This window comes from Montipora capricornis, chromosome 9 (assembly GCF_036669925.1).
Source record: "Montipora capricornis isolate CH-2021 chromosome 9, ASM3666992v2, whole genome shotgun sequence".
NCBI lineage: Eukaryota > Metazoa > Cnidaria > Anthozoa > Scleractinia > Acroporidae > Montipora > Montipora capricornis.
The window spans coordinates 42,642,049-42,663,750 of NC_090891.1; the positions used below are offsets into that span (position 1 = coordinate 42,642,049).

The 21,702-nt window shown below is 37.7% G+C and overlaps 1 protein-coding gene across 1 annotated transcript in view; it reads left to right on the forward strand.

Moving 5' to 3' along the window:
• The first annotated feature begins 675 nt into the window (after positions 1–675).
• LOC138015227 (serine/threonine-protein kinase Nek1-like) overlaps positions 676–21,702 on the forward strand; it is a 42,456-nt gene continuing 21,429 nt past the window's right edge. The window contains exons 1-18 of the mRNA XM_068862192.1: positions 676–941; positions 1,056–1,091; positions 2,251–2,311; positions 3,151–3,192; positions 4,384–4,439; positions 5,527–5,610; positions 5,803–5,870; positions 6,373–6,459; positions 7,664–7,718; positions 8,272–8,315; positions 10,174–10,254; positions 10,547–10,622; positions 12,452–12,554; positions 13,537–13,609; positions 15,220–15,355; positions 16,676–16,735; positions 17,736–17,804; positions 21,103–21,162. Of these exons, the coding sequence (XP_068718293.1) occupies positions 825–941; positions 1,056–1,091; positions 2,251–2,311; positions 3,151–3,192; positions 4,384–4,439; positions 5,527–5,610; positions 5,803–5,870; positions 6,373–6,459; positions 7,664–7,718; positions 8,272–8,315; positions 10,174–10,254; positions 10,547–10,622; positions 12,452–12,554; positions 13,537–13,609; positions 15,220–15,355; positions 16,676–16,735; positions 17,736–17,804; positions 21,103–21,162 (1,308 nt within the window). The 5' untranslated portion in view covers positions 676–824. The remainder of the gene's footprint in view (positions 942–1,055; positions 1,092–2,250; positions 2,312–3,150; positions 3,193–4,383; positions 4,440–5,526; positions 5,611–5,802; positions 5,871–6,372; positions 6,460–7,663; positions 7,719–8,271; positions 8,316–10,173; positions 10,255–10,546; positions 10,623–12,451; positions 12,555–13,536; positions 13,610–15,219; positions 15,356–16,675; positions 16,736–17,735; positions 17,805–21,102; positions 21,163–21,702) is intronic.

A 21,702-nucleotide genomic window follows, 5' to 3' on the forward strand; every position in this document is an offset into this window, starting at 1 on the left:
AGACGTCTTTCAAATCAATCAAATGAGCGTACATAGGAAGATAAGAAGGATAAAGAAGTTTTTCAATCCTCTCATGCTGACTGGTGCTTAAATACAAAGGAGGGTTGGTGGTTGTCATCATTTTCAACGCAGCTCTTTACAACCTCTACTTTGATTGGATCAGTGTAGGACACAAGTCTATGGTTATAATTAGGATCCATTGTTTCTAATGTATATTTTCAATTTTTTTGTTATTTTCTAAACCAGTCCTAAGGGCTATTTTTGTAGTCGTGTCCAGAGTACTGACTTTGCGCATTAGCGGGTTTCCCGCGCGCAGAACCCGTGCAGACCAAATGCTAAGATAGCCCTACTTTATAACATAACCTTTCCACTTGACAGAACTGACCGGCCACACCGGGCATTTGGAAGGACTAACTCTACAACGCATTCAAATTAACACGCTTCGACGATGATATATACTCCTCCAGAAGAATGCGAGGGATTATCATGCAAGTGTTCCTTCAAATTGTTGCATTTTCTTTGCAAAGTGATGGGTTTGGCCGGTCAGTCTAACAAAAGGAAAGCACCCTTGGTTCCATTCCACTAGGTGCTCACAATCTCTTTGCGCATACTTTATTTGACACACCGCAACCGCATAATCAAATTTCCGGTGGCTCAGGGGGTAACGAGATTTTTGTATCGGGCGCCATTTTATAAATGCTGCCTTCGATACTTTGTTTTAGTAACCACGGCTCTTCCAGAACCATATTTTTTTTCAAGACATGGTAGACATGCAGAAAAGAATGAGGTCTTCTGCGTGAAATAGGTTCCCTGGCGGACGAGCGATGGAGCGCTACGTAAGGGTGAAAAAAATCGGAGAAGGATCCTTTGGAAAAGCGTTGCTAGTGAAGAAAAAAGCCGATGGAAAACAGTATGTTATCAAGGAAATCGGCATTTCCAAGGTGTGTTAAGGTTGCAGCTACCGTAACTTGAAGGGTTTTGTAAAAAGTGTGATAATTTTGCGAGCGTGACAAATTTAACTCATCTAACCTTACCCCTTCCGGTCCTTCTTGCAGATGTCTCCTAAAGAACGGCAGGAATCCAGAAGAGAGGTAATTTCCTTTTATGAAATGAAACAGAAACGTAAAATGGAGAAGTATATAGTGTCAGGGTTATTGTGATGGCAATTAGGAATAAGGCAATCAAACACGGAGGCACTTTGCCCACTGGCGCCCCAAGGTCAGTGTGAGCGTCGACAAACATATAAGGATTTGTATGGGAATCCCGATAAAAAGCTTAAGGAGATAATCACATGAAAAAACAGGGCTGCAATGATACACCGGTGCACCGGAGAATCGCGATATCTTTTGCAACGATACGAATATAGATATTTAAGCAACATATTATTATTATTATTATTATTATTATTATTATTATTCATCAACATTCAGAAATCATTGTCTTGACTCCTTACGCAAAAATAACCCTTTTGTAGCTAGTTATTTAGCAACAAATGCAAGGGAAAGAAAGATCCATTCTTAGCAGAGAATTTTTTACAGAAGGGTGGTGAGGAAGTAGGGCACTGAAGCAAATTTTTGTAAGAAGGGAGCCTTCCTATACAAACACACCTGAAAAATTGCAGTGAGAGGCTGGAGGGACATTTTCCTGAAAATTCCAGGACTCAACCCAAGAAGTAAAAGAAAAACAATTATTTAATGGTTGATTTAACCCTTTGACACCCCAGACAATTTTACTTGTCAATAGGGACCCCCGGGAGTCAATGGCCAACTTGTCCAATTACAGTCTATGCCTCGACAGTTAAATAACTTATTGCATGCAATGACTACTTGTCAAATCTGTCAATTAATGTAATCAAGCCACATGAATATAAAAGTTGGTTGCCATGGTAACAGGCCTTTCAAAGGTGGGGTGTTTGGGCAAGTGTTCTGTCAGACTTTTCCTCCCAATTTTTGCTTGGCTAGAGTGAAAAACATATAATTTTTATCTTTAACCTATGCACACCTAAAGTGCCTCCAATCGGCGAGTAAAATCATCTGGCGTTAGATTAAAATCTATAAGTTTCACTCTCAAGTGGGGGAAGCGTTAAGGCTCTTGATTTGCATGGGAATGCTTGCCGAGCAGGCCATTGGATGAGTAGAAAGAAAGAACCGACACATTGGCAAGGAAAGGTGGTAACTGGAAATGTGTCATTTTTCCTCCGAGATATGGACATGTCATATTTATAACGTCTGACTTTTGAATTATTTTCAGGTCAAAGTTTTAGCCCAGTTGAAACATCCTAACATTGTGTCTTATCAAGAGTCATTTGAAGGTACATTGTTCTTCAGTGTTTTGTGGGCTCCAGTTCTACTTATGTATTAGGGAGCAGGGGTGGTATAGTGGTGAGTGCACTCTCTTCCCACTAATGTAGCCCAAGTTTGATTCCCTGGATTTGATGCCATAATATGTGGGTTGAGTTTGTTGGTTCTCTACTCTGCTCCAAGAGGTTTTTCTTTGAGTATTCCAGTTTTTCCCTCTCCTAAAAAACCATCCTACAATTTGATATTGGTTGATTTGATTTCTGTTCAGTGTTCTCAGTTTTAAAAGTGCCCAAGTGCTAAATGCACTTGACACTTACAGTGCATCGTGCCTTACTGTGGCCACCCAATAAACTTTCACATTTGACAATTACATGTAATTTATGCGTCAACTCAACAACCCATGCAAGGGTGTTCAACTTACAACTATGCGAACTTTGCAAGGAGGCATGACTGTCAATCAAATTCACACATCCTGATTGGTGGAGAAATTTCCAAAAACTTTGTTAGGTGGCCACGGTGAGGCACGTCGTACTGTAAATAAAATTCATTATTATAGTATTCTATTCAACCCAAACTGATGAGATGCACATTGTTCTTGTATAAGGTATAAAAATAAAGTTTTCAGCATGCATTAGGCCATCCTTTTTCGTCAGTGTTAGATGTCTTTCCTGGGGAAAAAAGGTTGGGGGGTGGGGTGGGGAAGGACAAAGAAAAAGCAAAATATCTTGATACCAGAATGCTTATGACTGAGGATGGCGACAAAATTAAATAATCTTAATATGTTTATTGGTACATGTATGGTACTTGGAAGTACATGTAAAGTTCGTTTCTTTTCTTTTCTCGTCTCTAGAGAATGGAAATTTGTATATTGTCATGGATTATTGTGAAGCAGGTAATAAAATTTTGTTCTTGTATAGTGCTATCCATCCCTTTCAGCTCCTTAAGGGCCCACAGACGGATTTGTCGCCCTTTCTAAGGAAGTGAAATGTTACTTCCGGTAACTGACGTCATCATGTCATGAGCTGACAAGAAAACCCATGCACAAGCAAAAGTCACCGCACAAACTGTTGTTTCCATCGAAGGATTTTCCTCGCCCTTCCCCGCGCTCGTTCTCAGATCAACTGCGCATGCGTAAACGAACCGACTCCCGGTTTGAGAAAAAAGCTAAATTTCCGGCGGTTTTAAATTGCATTAATTTTTTTTTTACATGGCACGTTTCACCCCCATATACAGAATATAGCTAAGCATTGAGTTTTTAAAATCATCTTTTTTGAAAAAGTTATGGGTGTTTCAGTATCGTTTATGTCTTTAAAAAGAACATTTTTCAAAATAAAAAGAAAGCCATGCTTGGCTGGATTCAAAAACGAATACAGATTATCAAACCATCGATTAAATACTCAAATTGCGTAGCACGGAGACAAATTTAGAGTTTTCTTTTATTGGTCACGTGACCATGGGCTTGGTATGATGACGTCATCTTTAGGGTCATTGGCTTACAAAAGTTGGAAACTGACCAAAATAATGCCAAATTCTCTCAAATTACTTAACCATTACATCCTTAGCAACGCACCCCAAAAAATACGTCAGTGGGCCCTTAAATTGCTTCAGTCATCAACGAGAATCAATTAGCTGAGAAGATATGTGTTCCCCTCAGCTGGCTGTCTTGTTTGCATGATGGAAGTGTGTGTGTGGTTCTGAAATAGGTCAAAAAGGGCTGCTAATACATTATGCAGCATGTATATTTCATAATGCTCTTCTCTGCGGTGATGTGCATTAGGAAGGCAAGAAAAAAGATTATTGGTGTTTAATTTCAGAAATTTTATATTCATATTTACATTGTATGTATTTCATTGTATTGTATTTTATGTTGAACTTCATGTTTACATTGTAGGTACAATATTGACCGTCCCTTTGCTACTACGTCATTGAGAGAACCTCTTCTATAAGCAGCTTCCTAGATTCACTTTTTTGGGGACTCTTACAGGATATTTTACTTGTTTGATAACAATTTTCAAGTGTACGAAATTTATGTTACAATGTATCACTTTCTATATGTGACTTTCACGGTTTCATTGACCTTTAGGGGACTTGTACAAGAGAATAAATGGTCAACGTGGAATACAAATGGCAGAAGAGGAGGTCAGTTAAGACCTGGTTGTCAAGAAAATTTCACAACCTTTCACCTGATTACCAAACTTTACTCCCTTGATTGGCACAAGTGAAACGTGCACAGTAGTCAACATCAGTGTGTTTTTGGATCCTACACATAATTAAGCAATCAAGTCTTTATCTTACTGAATGTAAAATGACCAGAGATACTAAGTTTGTATCGAAGTTCTGTTGCATACATTTCAATGTAACTGAGAATGTTAGTAACAGAGCATTTTGTATCAAGCTAATTAAGTGGCAGATGGCAAGATTGGGGAATCAAAGAGCCTCCACTGAGACTACCAACACCTAGAAAATAACACACTCCCATCACTGGCAATCTGTGCTACCCAGCCATGAAATCCCATGCATAATCATGCAAAAAACCTGTTGCATTGCATTTTTAAATTACATGTAGCTGTTAAAAAAGATGAAATGGAGGCAGGTAGGGTGGAAAAACTTATCAAAATTCAACCACACCACTTAAGGCTACACTTGTGGCATTGAACATGCTATCAGATTGAGGTGATCCTTTTGTGCTCTGTTATCTAAGAATTGCTCATTATAAAATAATTAGGATAGTATGTGCACTCTCATTGGTCAATAGCTGTGTTTAGATGAGAGTATGGAACACAGCTGTGACATCACACGAATTTTGATTGGTTACAATGTATGTATTGTCAGAAGCATGTTTTGATTGGTTGGTAGGAAATATGAGCGTGTGTTAAGAAAATCTGTTTCAATCAAGAAGTAAAAAAACAGCATTTTCCTTCATTGTTGAATTATCTTTGAGAAATATTTTATAAAAGCAATAGAGGACTTTTTTCCGTGTTTTATATCTGAACAAGAGGGGGAGTTGGGAGAATTCGAAACAGTTATGCAAACCCTTGACTACGTCTCAGGTTTGCATAACTGTGACAGTCTCGAATTCTCCCAACTCAGCCCCTCGTGTTTAGATGAGGCTATGGAAACAGAAAATGCCCCTATTGCTTAATTAGTGACTACGCCAGCTTTCTAAGTTACGTGTTATTGCATTTAACTGCAATCAGTTTTGTGAATTTTCTTTTTTTTTCTTTAGGTTTTGGATTATTTTGTTCAGATATGCTTGGGGCTGAAGCATGTTCATGACAGAAAGATACTTCACAGAGATTTAAAATCACAGGTTTTATTGTTTTCTTGTTCGTCAGTTTATTAAAGGAAATGATATGCACAACTCAGGACTTGTCGTTAACATAAAAATTTAACCAATTCTTGTTCATTTGCCAGACTAAAGTATGTCTAAAACAAAGAAGAGATCATCAGTTAATTAAAACAATCATTTCAATCAATTTTTTGTCACATATCTTCTTTTCAGAATATATTTTTGACAAAGAATGGAATAGTCAAGTTAGGAGATTTTGGAATTGCAAGAGTTTTACACAGGTGAGGTTTATGACCATAGATAATAAAAACAAATTATTTGTTTTGGAATATTTGGTGGATGCCTTAGTGTGCATTGTGTAGTTTGTGAAGGAAGCAGAGTTTTTGAGAGCACAAACGAAGCATAGCATTATATTGGTCTGCTTGAGGCATGATCTAGAGCTGACCAGTAGGAAATGAAAGTTATGTTGCATTCATTAGGCGGATTTAGCAACAGAACATTATCGGTGATGTCGCACACAGAAAGATGTCCATATTAGGGCAGATTATTCTGTGCACTCTCTCGTTGTCAATCGAGTTTCCTGTTCTTTTGCTACCCCAAACTATTGTGAAGTGTTATGCCTCTGAATGCTTCAAGTTGATTTCCAGAAAGAGGAGTGTTGACTTGTGTGATATACATGTGTTTTGTATTATAAGAAAAGGAATTAGCCTTTAAGGGAAAAAAGATTGAAAGTGCTCTTAATTTTGGGTTACTGAGAACAATGTTGCAACCATTTGTTTCCAGTACTGTGGAGCTAGCACGTACAGCTATTGGCACTCCTTACTACCTTTCCCCTGAAATATGTGAAAACAGACCTTACAACAACAAAAGGTGAGCTGGGTTAGCTCAGAGGTGAGAGGACTCACATCATTCAAGTTTTCCATGATCATCATGAAAATCAAATTTCATTTAGTTTACTAGCATAAGATAACAACTCTTTGCTTACCTTCAGTACATGTAAAGATTAAAGATTATTATTTCAGTTTTCTTCTCTTCTTGCTGTACGAGATTTTGTTCTCAGACTAGTTCTCCTGGTTTCTCTTCTCCTCTGAAAAAAATTCCTACCAAAAGGAGGCTAAATTACTATGACCAGTATAATTTAAATCCTCTCTATGTTAACTGTAAGTTAGGGAAAATATTTTGTTATAAATCAGAGTTGTGGTTACACATTTCTATGTAGATTAAATTAACCACCCAAGAAGCTGTCTCCTTCTGCTTGTAAAGGCTATGGTAATTTTCTTCTTTTTGGTTTTCTTCCTAGTATCTGTATGTCTTTCTTCTTAGTTTAGCTCAGTCTTATAGCACAAAAAGATGTTGTTGGTACAGCCTATTTCCAATGATTTTTTGAGCAGGGCAAATTACAAATATTTTACAATATAGCTCACCATTTTGATTGCCAGGCCTGAAAGACAGTGGGAATCGGCTTCAAATTGTTCGTTAGGCATTAGGGATCAGAAAATTCTCAGGCTAAATTTCTCTCAATGGTCGTTATATAGTATGAACAGGGCCTTGTTCTTTCAGCCAAATCTTTTGTTACTTCCTACTATTTTCATGCTGCTAATCAGTTCTAAATGAAAACCCTGAAGGTTGGGTTAGTTCTGTAAAATTAGTGTAGGTAATCACATGATTTTGAGAGGAATTTTTCAAAGAAGTCTGAAAAAATTTACAAGTGCTTATTTATTCCAAATTGACGAGAAAAATCATGTGATTGCTTATTAATAATATTCATGAAAAAATTCGAGTTTGCTAAGCAGTGACAATACATGAGTATCGTGTCATCATGCAAAAATTGAACCATAATTTGTGCCATCCATTTGATTGGCTACCAGTATCTCTGGCTTTGTTTGCTCAGTGACCATCAGAAAGCTTAGTTTATTTCTTGTTCTCTTTGCACTAAATTACCTCTTGTCTGCACTATGTTACCTGAAAACTGGATTTCTCTGAGCCAATCAGAATGGCATAATTTTTTCATGTATACTATTACTAAAAAAGTTAATACCCAATGTTTAATTAAATATTTTCAACAAATTTCTAGTGACATTTGGTCTCTTGGATGTGTCCTGTATGAACTTTTAACCCTCAAACATGCTGTAAGTACCTAATTAGTATGCCTCCAAAATGTAACTATTTTGCTTCATGCTAGTTTCCTTCCACTCGTTTAAGTAGCATGACAGGTTCTTCATGGAATGGGTAGGTTCTGAGGATTTACCCTCCATGGCTTTGGTATAATTATATTGATGAGCTGGCTGGCTCAGTTAAAAAAGCCTTTGGATTCAGTGGGTTAAATTAACACATTATTCCTCAGGAATACATGTTTTTTCACTTTCCAAAATGAAACACTTTATTAATATTGAAGGTATTCAAGGGCTGTTTAAACTCAAACCAACAGCTAACCAGAAACCGTCACCACCTATGGGTTCAATCATTCTAACTTAATCAAGGGCTACCACTAATCCTGCTTTGAAAATCCTGGCAAAAGAGATAGCTTGAAATGGTAACCTTATATTTCTTTTCAATGTCAAGTATCATCATGCTACAATCTATTGTACATTCTTCAATGAAGCAACATTGAAAGTAAATTATAAATTGTACATGTAAGTAATTACTAATTATGAATACTGTAATTATGTTTTGAATCTTTAGTTTGAGGCAGGGAACATGAAGAACTTAGTTTTGAAAATTATAAGGTAAAGATTTGGTATTCACTGACTGACATTAATAATACTACAGTATGTGCAAAGTTCAATCAGAAAGACTATTTTGAGAGGGTAGCATGTGATAATATCATTACTAGTCTAATTACCCTATGCCCCCTGTATAATAAGAAAACGAACATGAAAGTACAGATATGTCCAGAAATGCCCATAAACGATTTTGACAAGTGTCATGAAGCATTGCTGTTCTTTCCAACTTCAGCATCACTTGCATCACATAATGTCCGCTACGTTCCATTCCCCAAGTAAGATAAACAGCTGCATTTATCCTTGCCAAAAAAATAACATTAAGCCTTATACCGGTACTTACCTTTATTTAGTGCCGGAAATAGGCAGAAAATGTTTCAACTTAAAGGAACATTTCATGTTGTATACAATGTATGTTGCAGTTAATTTTTTTTTAACTGGGTATTTTTTTCAAACTAGTTATTTTTTTTTAACTAGGTAATTTTTTAACTAGGTTTTTTTTATCAACTGTCTAAAAAATGGATTTTCCTTTTTGGGGGGTGTAGTTAAAAAAGAGGGGCTTGGTTTTTTTAGGGGGTCTAAAAACAGAACAAGGCATTTCTTTTCTCCATTCTACTTCCTGCTTCTCCTACCCCTCCCTGCTTCTCCTACTCCTCTATCCTATTCCACCTTTCCTACACAGATCTATCCCCCCTTGTCCTCCAGGTAGCTCCCGCCTTGATTACCCATTATACATGTACCCAGCCCCTCCACAACACTTCTCACATACAATTCATACTTCTCAAGACTTTTCTATTTACTCACCCGAACTTGAACATGAACTCCCTACCTGAAAACAAAAATTAACTGCAGCAAATTGGGTGTGCATTAATAACGACGTACAAGCATTTCTTTTTGCTTGGACAATGACTGCCAGATCCATGTTTCAGAATATAACACGGGTGTTTTGGATAAGAAAAGCCTTACAAGTCCTGATCCAGCAAATCAAGAAACAGACATTTCATATGTACATATACCCCAACATCCTTCCCACCTCAAATTCCCTAGTAGGGGCATGCCAGTTTTGATAAGTGCCACAAAGTTTCCTCTTACAGCTTTACATCAACATCACTTGTGTCAAGAAATACAGCCAAAAGTTAATATCACTAAAGTGGTTGCTAATAATCATTGTAAGTTCAAGTTAGCATAAACAATTAAAATTACTAAAAAATGCAATGCTTACTAAAACACTGGCTGTAAACAGGTAGTTGGCATTTAGACTAAAGAGAACACCTCGTTATGTTCACAGAATTGGGTGGATTTCTTGGATTTCTGGACAATAATACATTTTTACATGTATATTAGTGCCCGTCTAAACTTACAAATTATTCCATACACTGTAGTCCTCCATACATGTATGCCTCACTCAACCTTATTACCTACCCGAGAATGCATCACTCTTGGTCAGTGCTGACCCTCAGAGAGGGTTGTCTAATACTCACAAATAAACGCCATTGGTGTTAGTGGTGATTCCATTGGTTCTATTGGTGAACCTGTTTTGTGTGGTTGGCTTATAGAACGAGGAATATTCATAATAATTATTAGCGCATTTCTACTTGGTGTAAAAGCAAACTTGTTTTTCACCAATAAAAGCATTGGAATGACATCATTTTCTATCAGTACCAATCCTACCATTCGTACCAATGGACCATCAGTTTGACGAGATGCCAATGCACAATGCAATGCACAATGCACAAACCATGATAGTATTTATTTTGTATTTTTCTACACTTATATATTAGTGTTGGGTTCGTTTTATCACAATTTAGTATAATTAATATACCGTCCATTTATTGCTTGTACTGTATATCATGTTTTTTGACAGAGGTTCTTACCCACCCATCCCATACAAGTACAGTGCAGACATAAGAGGCTTGGTTGCACAGCTGTTGAAACGAAATGCGCAGTAAGTCTGTAAACCATTCATGCTCTGAAAGTTTAGGATGTGCTGTCACCTGTAAGCATCATACAGTATAGTGATGCATGGCTCAGGAGTACGGATGGAAAGAGCGCTAGGGACCTGTTTATTTCCTCATAATAAACACTTCCAAACGTTTTGGGTTTTTTGATTTTTTATTGAATTTAAATTGGTTTGAACACTGGGACATCAAAATGTCTTTCACAAACTTCACAATCTGTATAGGATCTCCTGAAACTAAGCACAGAATTTTATTGATTAATTTTTTTAAACGTTTCAGTGATCGACCCTCCATCAACTCAATATTGAAGAAACCATTCATTCAAAAGAGAATTGAAAAATTCTTATCCCAGGAGGTTGGTAGATGGTAGTTTGTTCAAGATCATTAGTTGCAATAGGATAAATTAATTTTAATAAATAATCTTTATTATCTAACTCTTTAAGTTATTGAACAGAAAATGCGCAAATATTTCATGATGTGGTACATACATTATTTCATTTGTTTTGCTCAGTGTTTGTGCAGTTGCAGAACCAATAACATTTTTTCACTTGGTGCCAATCAAAAACTTGCACACTTCCGTAAATTGCAACTTTACCACACCTCTCCATGGGCTTGTCGAAACACAGCATAACTGTACCCCAACCATAGTTTATAAACTATTAGATGGTGATGGAATTGTTGCTACAAAAACCACCAATCTGCAGAATGGGCCTGAATTATTATTGAATGACTGCCTCACCCACTTCAGTTAAACTTTTTGATGAAATTCCTTTCCCACCGTGTGAGCAGTGGCTAGCTTTTGCTGTCAAGGTGTACCAGAACAACCACAACAATGGAAAGATACAATTTCAAAATCATGAGTCCCAGAGGGTAATGGATAAAATTGTTCATGTCCAGCGACAAGGTTGCAACTGCAACCATGGGACTTGCTGTTACTTCAATTGCAAGAAAGGTTCCCTTGCCTGAAAAGTAGCGTCGAACACAGCACTTCTCAAGAATTTGAACCATTATTTTAAAAGCGAAAGTGGGTGGGACAGTGACTCAGTAATTCGGGCCCATTCCACAGATCTCTGGTTTTCAATCGTAGTATGAAACTCTGGAAACTACAAAAGCGAGAATAGTGACATTGTGCTTCATGTTAGCTTGACAGTGACCATGCACAATCTTTTGTCCTCGGGTTAACAACTTAGTTTTGAAAAAATTAATTGAAACTCTTGATTGGCTAGTCAGAGAATTCGTGGCAATGAAAGGCTTATACTTACAAGTAACTGACGAGAGAAGCACACACTGTGCATTTGACCTTTCGACACACTCATCTGAAAAATTGGTTTCTGCTAAGTCACACCATTAATTAACCCTTTGACGCCCAAGCCGGCCGAAACCGGCCAGACTTAGTATTTTACTTGTCAATGGGGAACCCCTGGGAGTCAATGGGTTAATTAATCACTCATTGAAAAACTATGTCCCCATTAATCTGCTGCGTTGCCAGCAAGGATGCCTTGATGGTGTAGTGGCTTAGCATGCTCGACTAGTAATCAGGGAGACAAGGGTTCAAGTCCCGCTCAAGGCAGAAACCAAATTTTTGGATGAGCCAGTCGGAAGGTAAAATGCACTGTGTGCTTCTCTCTTCAGTTACTTGTTCTTGATAAGCTATCTTTTAGAAAAAGGGTGTGTTTGTGCATGGTCAGGGCCAAAGCAGAGAACAAAAACACAAAACAAAGGAATTTGTTGAGTTTCATACTGTAACCATCTCCATAATATTAACTATGCCCGAACACATCTTACAAGATTTGCTTATTTTTACTAATTTCAAATGTATTTTGACTAGTCCCGTAGGCTTGCCCATAAAACATTGTGGATGTTATCTAAGCTTTGCAAAACTGGTTATTCTAATGGCCTAAGCTCTCAGAAATGTCCTGTAGTTTTAGCGGTAGTTCCTTTTAACTTGTAATGGGAAGGTTGCTGGTTGACTCCTGTTATTAAAGAACTCTTTTGAATGAGTATGGCTTGATGTAAATTTGTTATTTGCATTTCAAGGAGGTCTTAGTTTCACAAATGACTTTTTCCCCCAAATGTTTCTGAGTCGAGGTTGAGGAACATCTCACCGTAGTTCCTTCCTCCTTACTTTGAATTGTATTAGGTATGTGTAATGTTAAAGAAAGGTGGTTTGTCTATTTACTGTAGGTAATGGCAGAGGAGTTCAGCCATACAGTGATTCATCGTAAGCCACTGGGTGTGGTTGGTCAGCCACGAATGCTTCCACCCAAGCCTGTCAAACCAGTTCCTGGTCAGTAGCTGAAAGTAGGGCTCAATAAATACCTCTTACTAACCGAGTTCAAGGTCTGTACTGTAAGTTACAGACCTAGTTTTTCCCGGTTGATTTATGGCCCAAGCGCAAAATTCGCCAATCACTGAGTGCGTACCATCTGAGAGATATAGTGATAGTCATTATTATTTCAATTAACATTAATTAATTTGGAATGGAAAACAAAGGAAAAGAAGAATCTATCATTTTAATTGGACTTTGTTAAATATAGTTAAATGAAATTTAACATAGTTAACGACTAGGAGCTAGTCTGGTCAGTAGTGTTTTGCAGGCGGTTGTTAGTGTCTTGGCCGTCTGGTAGTGTTGTTTAGCGTTTTGGTGCGTTCTGTAGTGTTTGTTATAGTTACATGGTTCACGACCGGGAGCTAGTCCGGTCAGTAGTGCCTTGCAGGCGTTTGTTAGCGTTTTTATGCGTTTGTGTAGCGTTTGCAGCACTCTTTAGGTTGTGGGAGCCCTGGGGCTGACATGGTTCAGCGGTATTGCTGCTTAGTGCATGCGTTGTTGTCCAATGTGTTTGCAGCGTGTTTGTTGCTCTGTTGGCGTGGCGTTGTGAGTCGGATTAGGAGTTTAGTGGTTCTCGGCGTTCCCTCCCTCTGCCCCCCCTTTTTTTTTTTTGTGTTCTTTTTTTTTTAAATTACTTTTTTTTTGTGGGTTGTTTCTTTTTTTTTTGTATTCCCTTTTTTTTGTGTGTTTTTTTTTTGGTATTTTCTTTCTTTCTTTATTTATTTTTGTTTTCCACTGAGCTATCTGGCTCAAGTGTGACGGGTGCCTTAGGGGGCCTGGCGCGGGGGGCTCGTGGCTTGGTTGCGGGTTGGGCAGGCCAGTCGGGTGTTCTAGCGCCTTGGGGATGTGACTGCGGTTGCAGCCCCCAGGCTTCCTGGGCACCTACCCTCCACTGGCAACGTGGGCGTTAATATATTGATTGCTTTAATTTTTTTGTTAGCACCACAAAAGCACAGTGGACCAAAAGCCAAGTATGGCGTGTCTGTTGCCAAGAAGAAGCCTTTTCCTGCCAAGTAAGCATTGTTGCATGCATGTACAGTGCAATGTAAATCTGCTCTGACAGGAGAAATTAATTTTAGTTATCAACAATGCCTTGGTTGCAGTCTGAAAAATATTCAAGCTCTCGTGAAAGGAGCTGTAGCTATGGTCTTCTAATAGCTAGTTTGGATAATCAACCACCAAGCCTCTTGAGGTTAACTGTGGGAGCTACAATCATAGACAAAAGTGTTGGGAAGGTAGCTTCATTTTAGAGATACCCCCCTCCCCCTTTTCAATGTTGGATTTTCCAGGGAAAAAATGGTGACTTTTCTTACCTGAAGAACTCCAACATTGAATATGGGGGAGGGGGGCCACAAGAGTATTCCTTCAGCCAATAGTTAGAAAAATCAAATCAGGTGCGAAGTGAACTGATGCCCGCAACCTTCTTCCCAACAACTTTTGACCATGATTGTAGATCATGAATTTCGGTGCAGGTGACGTAATTACATGTATGTCTTGCGCAGTGGCGAGAGAAAACTTGCCTCCCACCAATGTGACCTGGGTTCGATTCAAAGACTGGGTACCACATGTGGCTTGAATTTGCTGGTTGAGGTTCTCTACTCTGTTCCCAGAGGTTTTTCTCTGGAGGTTTTTCTCTGGGTACTCCGGTTTTCCCTTCTCCTCAAAAAAAAGTTTCTGATTCGATTTCATCTTCACGTTTTAATAAACAAGTTGTGTAGTTCCTAGGTGACACATGGTTAGCCTATTGACACTTCAAATAGGGGTGGCGAATGGTAAATGCGAGACTTTGCGAGACGGCGAGACCAGCGTTTTTCTTTGCGAGCCCGAGACATTTTGACTTTTTAGATTGCGAGACCGAGACTTCAAAGTGTTTGACACCTTCATATAAAAAACGAGACTGCGAGACGCACATAACTGTTCAAAAAACGAGACTGCGAGACCAGTGAAATTCGACTAAAATTTTGCGAGACCCAGAGTTTTTGATGAACCATTCGCCACCCCTTCAAATGCCCTAGGACACCCCCAGTTGACAAGCAAAATCGTCTGGCATTAGACAGAGTAAAATCTGTCTCACTCCCAACAAATTTAATAATAAATTCATACTTAATTGACCACTCCCCGTAGGGGCTTTTCAGGGCCAATAGAACACAATCACTACAGAACAGAACATTCAACTACAACTGTTAAGAATCTCAACTGGCCAGAGGCAAGCTATTGTAGTTGCCTTTTTACCAGTGCAGCTGAGAAGTTGACCCAGCGACTACCAGTCTGAGAACAAATTCAACCAGTGGTCAGAAACATATCTTGAACCCTGGGATGCCCGGATCTCAAGGCAAGCGCCCTAACCACTGGCCTGCACTGCCTCCTACTCATATTTCCCATACCAGGAATTGAACGCGGGCTGCCTGGGTGAAAACCAGGAATTCTAACTGCTAGACCATATGGGATTTGCTCCCAGAGGTCAGTTGGTTAAATAAATCATTATCATTATCATTATCATTATCATTATCATTATCATTATCATTCTCCCAGTTGTTGAGAAGGTGGTGGTGAATGTTAAATCAGCACGAGTTTAGTGCTTTCTCAAGTGTTACATGCATTACATGTTATTAAATGTTGTTAGGAAACCCAGCTCTGCTGATGGAGCAAAGAAACCCCCTTACAGACCAAACAGTGCTGGTCAAGAAAAACCTGCCATTGACAAGAACAAGGAACCAGATGCTCGTGAAAGAAGACGCAAGGAAATGATGCAAAACCAGGTACGTACACTGTAGGGTGTGTCCTTTTAAACAGAATTTGATTGTGTGGGTGAGTGTAGTCCTAAGAGTGACTGATGTTTGTGTTCAAGTCATTTTTGCCACCTTTTTTTTTGTTTCGTTTTTTTTTATTTTAGACTTCAGTAAAAATTTAGCAAATGATAATTTTAAAAAATGGGTACGAAACAAACTAAAGGCAGAATTTAATACAATAAATACTAAAGACATTAACAGTCTAAAATGAAGTCACAATTATATTAAATACAGTTAAATGTAATTTAGCATAGTTAAGAACCCGAGGGCTTATGTGCCAGTTGTGATCAGCTGCTTTGTTAAGTAGGTGCATGTGCCGTGATTTCCCACACTTGTGTTTGTTAGGGTGTAACTGTAGCATTGTGGTTGCACAATGTGTAGTGGAAGCACCTGAATGTCTCAGGTGCCCAACCGCCCCTCTGCGACAGAATTCTCAACAAGAAAATCCCAAATAATTACACCATACAATTATGAAAGCCGCTCATTTTTTCTCAAAGTCTTTTTGTTTTTATCATGGTGTTCCAAGAAAATAATCGTTTTGATGTTTCAAGTAAATCCTTGAACCCATTCACTCCACATGCGCTCCAGGACACCACAGTTGACAAGTAAAATCATTTGGCGCTTGACAGAGTAAAATCTGTTAAAGTCAGTAGGACTTAATTGCTTCTGCAGTTCCAATATGTGAAGCTTTGCAATTTAAAGGAGATGATCATTAACCCATTGACTCCTGGGGTTTCCCCATTGACAAGTAAAATCGTCTGGCATTAAAGCAAAGCAAAGCAAAGTAACCATAATTATTATTTAACGTTGATAACTCGTAACAGTAATTCAACTGACAAAGCTGAGGTCGATGGTGCGCTCATTTTACTCCCCCTCTCCATCAGTGCTCCGTTTTACGGGTATTTAAAGCTACTTAGCCACACGGAAAGGAAAGAAGTGGAAACAAGGATGCGAGATCCTGGAATCGAACTCAGGACCTCTTGCACGAAGGCCGCGCACTAACCGACTGTGCCATCCTTGCTTTTCCGGTAAAAGCTGGTTAGGCGTCAAAGGGTTAAGTAGGGGGCATTACTTTGTCAAGATGCCTTGGATCGCATTTTGCAGAGTCGTTATAAACCTTATTTTGTGCATTTATATTTCGGCAACCTAAGTGACCGAATGAATGATGTGATCTACCTCTCTAATCCTACTTCTTGGTTTCCCTTTTCTCTCAGCTTGTTTTTTTTTTCTTGTGACTTGTAGATTTAGATAGAGAAGAGTCTTTATCATGTTTCTTATTTCTATTTGAAGGAACAAATGTACCAGGATTATATGAAAAAGGTTCAGCAACAAAGATGGGAACGTCAGCAGGTAGTTAGGTGTAGATTATCATAATCTGAAACTCAGGAAAAATCAAAATTGAACTAAGAGTTAAAAACTCTCTGTCAAACCAAACATAAAATCAAGCCATAATGCATATATAACCATAATTATAAGGATCATTTATCCCTTCAGTACTTTTGAATTAAAAGACCATTTCAAGAGGGTAATGTGCACTTAACAGGCTGAAGGCCCAGTTGGACACGCCTGTAGCATGTCACCACTTATTAAACTAGAAGGTCCAAAGCCACGCTCCCCCAAAAGTTTTAATTTGAAACTTGACGTCTTGGAAATTTGTTTTCCTCAACTTTGAGAGGTAAATTTTAGACCATTCATGATGATCTCATCAACAAAAATTCACTGTTTTTGTTCTAAGTTGTCAGACAAATTTATTCTGACTTTATTTGTAAAAATGTCACTTTGTTTGAACATAATTATGTTCTTTCAGTTCAGTGTCTCATACCCATTCTGTCTCATTAATAGCGCTTTCTTCTGTTTTTTTTTTTTAGATGGTCTGCCAGAGTTGATTAAGTAACTTTGGCAGATTTTAAGAATTTCTTTAAAGCGAGTACCTCGGAATCACCTTTCCTCCTTTTTCCCGCCTACATTTCACATTATACCTATGTTTGTTGCCTGACACAGGGTTTACATTCTCACATACATGGAGTAGAAATAGAAGTACTGCTGGCCAAATTATGAGCTTTTCGCCAATCACTCAATTTTTCAATCTGGGCCTTGGAAGTCTTGAAAAGTCATTTTATTTTATTTCAATTTATTTATCTGAAACTTTGACCACATCATAATACCTCACAGCTTTGAGCTGCCTTGGTATTTACAGATATTGCAGTTTTTGTGTTCAATTTGTGTTAACTTGAACTCAGATTCTAGCATTCTAGCACATAGACCCCTTGGTAGAAGGGGTGGTTCATAATCAGTATTGTTATTTATGTTGATTTTTTGTTTGTTTTATGACTGAATGTTCCCCTAACAGCGTGAGCAGATCAACAGGGCCAGAGAACAGGCATGGAAAAACACTCGTAGTGTTGGAATAAGCCCTGAGGTACATTGAAGAATCATCCTTAACTTCAATATCCTTGAAATTTAGTGTTCAGTGCTTTTAAATTAATACTGTAATTTTTATTACATTGTAGATGTTAAAGGGATGCCTTTATGATGGGCCATTTCTGAGTTCATGTCTGCTTCCTCTTCAAAGCAAGTCTCAGCGCGAAGTTATTCTTATGAAAATTAGTTTTCATTCATATTTAAAGAAGAACTAATTACCATTTTGAAGAGGAGGCAGACATGAACTCGGAAATGGCCTATTGTTATTAAAGGGGCACTGTCATACTTAATTTGCTGTTTTTAGGCCAAAAATGGGTAAAAATCGAAATTAGTACTTTACAGCTGTAGCTCACATGTACAACATTCCTGACAACCCACTGACAACTTATGAAATAGAGGATGTTACATGGCCATGCAGAGATACAAAATTTCTCTTCAAGTGTAGAAAAATATTTTTCAACACGAGAAGAGAAATTTCGTATCTCCAAGCGGCCATATGTATTCTATTTATTATTATAAACACCAATGGAATACTAAGTCGTTTCCGGAAAGGCATCGAAAGGCGCGATTTTTATATGTAACCATGATACCAACAGTGATCTTTTTATGTGTGAAGATATCATGTTTTTTCGCAAAAGCTCACTTGGTATTTCATTGGTGTTTACATGTATATAATAAATATATTTATGGCGCAAAGAGTTATTCATAATTATTTAATTTTTGGTGTCTTTTAAAGACATTTTCTCCAAACTTGAAAAAACTTTCAATCCATCTCCATCCTCTCCATCCTTGGCTACAAAAACAAAAAATAGCTTCTGTGCACTTCATTGGTCATTGGCAACACAACTACATCATCATTTTTTGGTCTTCGTTGATGCAAGGACATCTTTTAGTGTTTTGAAGTTTGACTAAAATTATACCAGTAGTGTGACACTGCTCCTTTAAGTGCTATCATCTTGTGATTTTGCCCAAGTTATCATAGATACACTTTTACTTGTAAGTCTACCAGGCTTGAAATTTCTCTTCTTTGTAACAATTGGGAGAATTCCACCACTACATTAATTTTCTTTCCTAGCAGAACATAATTATTATTGTGTCACCTAAACTTAGTTTAACTGCTCAGCACCCACTAGTCTCGTGTGGCTCAGTGGTAGAACAATCAATAAGAAATAAGAAATTTTGATTCCTGTTAAAAACCCTTGGATAAAGAATTTTTCAGAATTTATTGCAGTCATTCCTCATGGATAAGTATGTGTGTTTGTATGTATGATAAGACACATATGATAAGTATGTGTGCTCAATTTCAAGTATCTGTCTCCTTTTCTGAATGATTAGGGAATAAAAGAAGAGCCAAATGCCTATGATTACTATGGCCTCTTGTAGTTGATTAACTCACTTAGCATCGTATGTGAGTTCAGCTTCTGACTTCTTTGCTTGTAGAAATTTCTCTAAAACTAACCATCTGGGGTAGTGTAGCAGCTCTCATGACGTCAGGCTGTTGCGTAGCTTTGCGTGGTATCGTAGCAGAAGTCTGTCTTTTGTTACTCTGGTTTACATTGTATTCTGTTTTTTCTGGTTTGGGTAGCAAGCAAATCAGATGTTAAAGAAAGAGAGAAGTAATGGTCGTACATAGTTTGATAACTTAATAAGCAATTCTCTTTAAATAATTAGACACCACGAAAAACTCAGATGGTTACAACGGGATTCGAACCCATGACCCTTGCAACGACAGTGCAATACTTTACCAAGTGAGCTATTATATGAAGCAACTCAGTAGGGAGCAGGTCAATCTGTGTTGGGCCCATTTGTTTCCTCCCGTTAAGGACTCAGTGAATGAAACGAATGTATATTTGAAGTGCGGGTTACAGACGAAAGAGAGAAGGATTCCTTTCACTTTTGTCTTAAATTGTCCTCTCAGTGCAAAGATCACTTCTCTTTTTCACCTATCACCCGCACTTCAAAATTAATGTACATTCTTTTAAATCAGATTTTGCTGTACGAGAGCCGTTACATGACCCAACCATAGACTTACTTTTAAGATGATTTAATTTCTTTGAATAAAAACTCAAATATCCTTCTTTGAATAAAATGTTCATATTTCTTAAATGTACCAGTACTCAACCTTAGTAACCAAGCCTTTAAACATTTAGATGCTGATTACACCACTGGAATATTTTTTTACAACATTGAGCTAAGATTCATTTGAATTGATGGTCTTTCAAATGATACATTGGTGGTGTCATTCATCCATTTAAATTCATGATCACATTGTCTCCAAGTCTTTTTTTCCTTTTGAATTTCATCACTCGTTCGTGAACTTAAACCAAATTCAAAGGCATTTGAATCCAATCTTTTGTTTCTAGGATTGTGAAATTGAAGCATGCCTCTTAAAACTTCAAGACTATTGTCTTCGTTCCGCTTTTGTTCTTAATACCTGTGCACAATTGATAGACTTGATTCGTGTTATGCAAGACACTCTCTCCACTCGGGTATGGTAGCTCTTTGATCACCCTTTTAAACTTTAAATCCTTCTAATTGTTTCTCAACTAAAGAAAACATTAATGACGAGTTTAACAATGTTCCTTTAATTTAAAACATAATGCTAACCTTTTAACAATGCTCCTTTAATTTAAAACATAATGCTAACCATGAAACTATGATAACTACTTGACATTATAATTTGCACCACAAAGTAAAGGTCATAACATAATTTTGAGTGCAATTTGTAGTATTTGAAATAATTTACAAGTGCTTATTTTACATGTATTACAAATAGAAAGAGAAAAAACATGTGATTACTCATTAATAATATGAATAAAATTGAGATGGTTAAGCAGACGCAACGAACGCGTATCACGTAAAAATTTCGCCATCCAGGGATCACATTTGATTGGCTATCTCTGAGTTTCTTTGCTTATTGAACAATCACAATGCTTTGTTCATTACTTCTTTTTTCACTGAATTACCTCTTTTCTGCACTGTGTTACCTGAAAACGGCATTTCTCTTAGCAAATCAGAATGGAGAAATAATTAAAAACGTTAGATGGGTTTTCCTGGTACTAACAACAATGTTTAATATCAGCATTAAACATATGGCCAAAAAACCACGACTAAATCAGAAAATGAACTTTGTACTATTGGATGAACATCTCTTACAATATTAATATTAAGTCATTGCAACCATTAAGTTAAAATAATCAGTGGTGAATAATCAACAGCTTCGGATGATTTAATACTTTTCTGTTGTAGAAGATGTATGTTTTATATTTTTTGAAATCATCTTTTCTTCCTTGTAGAAGGAGAAAAAACCATCTGACCCTCTTGCTGGCGCCAAACCGAACCAAAAGGAAATATTTGTAAGTAGTGCAACTGTTGATGATGATAATGATACTTGTTGCTTGGTGACAAGCAAAGGGATAATGGAAAAGGAAATACTAAGCTCATGCAGGAAGGCAATCTGTGACCTCCATAACACCAGTAATATGCTCTACCCAATACTACTCTGTGCAAGAACTCTTTGTTAGTGGCCTTTTATCAAGGTTCTTGGACTGTGTCCCACTGGCCTGTAGGCTCAACAATGTGCCGCAATTCTCCTGACACTGACACCAAGTTTGATTCCTGCCTGGGAATTGTATTTCCTTTCCAGTAGTTGGTAGACTGAAGTTGACTGCCTTTCATTACCAAGATCGAAATGTTCATTCTCCTAATGAGTATTATAGCTTTTTTTTGCTGGGTAGTTATGGGAATTTGGTGTTATATCAAGATCACGCCTCTTAAGCTTCATTCTCAATACCTGTCTGACTGACATTTCATTGAAATTGTGAGGAGAATTTACTTGCTGATCATGATCACTCTTAGGAGTCAAAGGGTTAATTAATGAACGGAAGTTTGGTTGT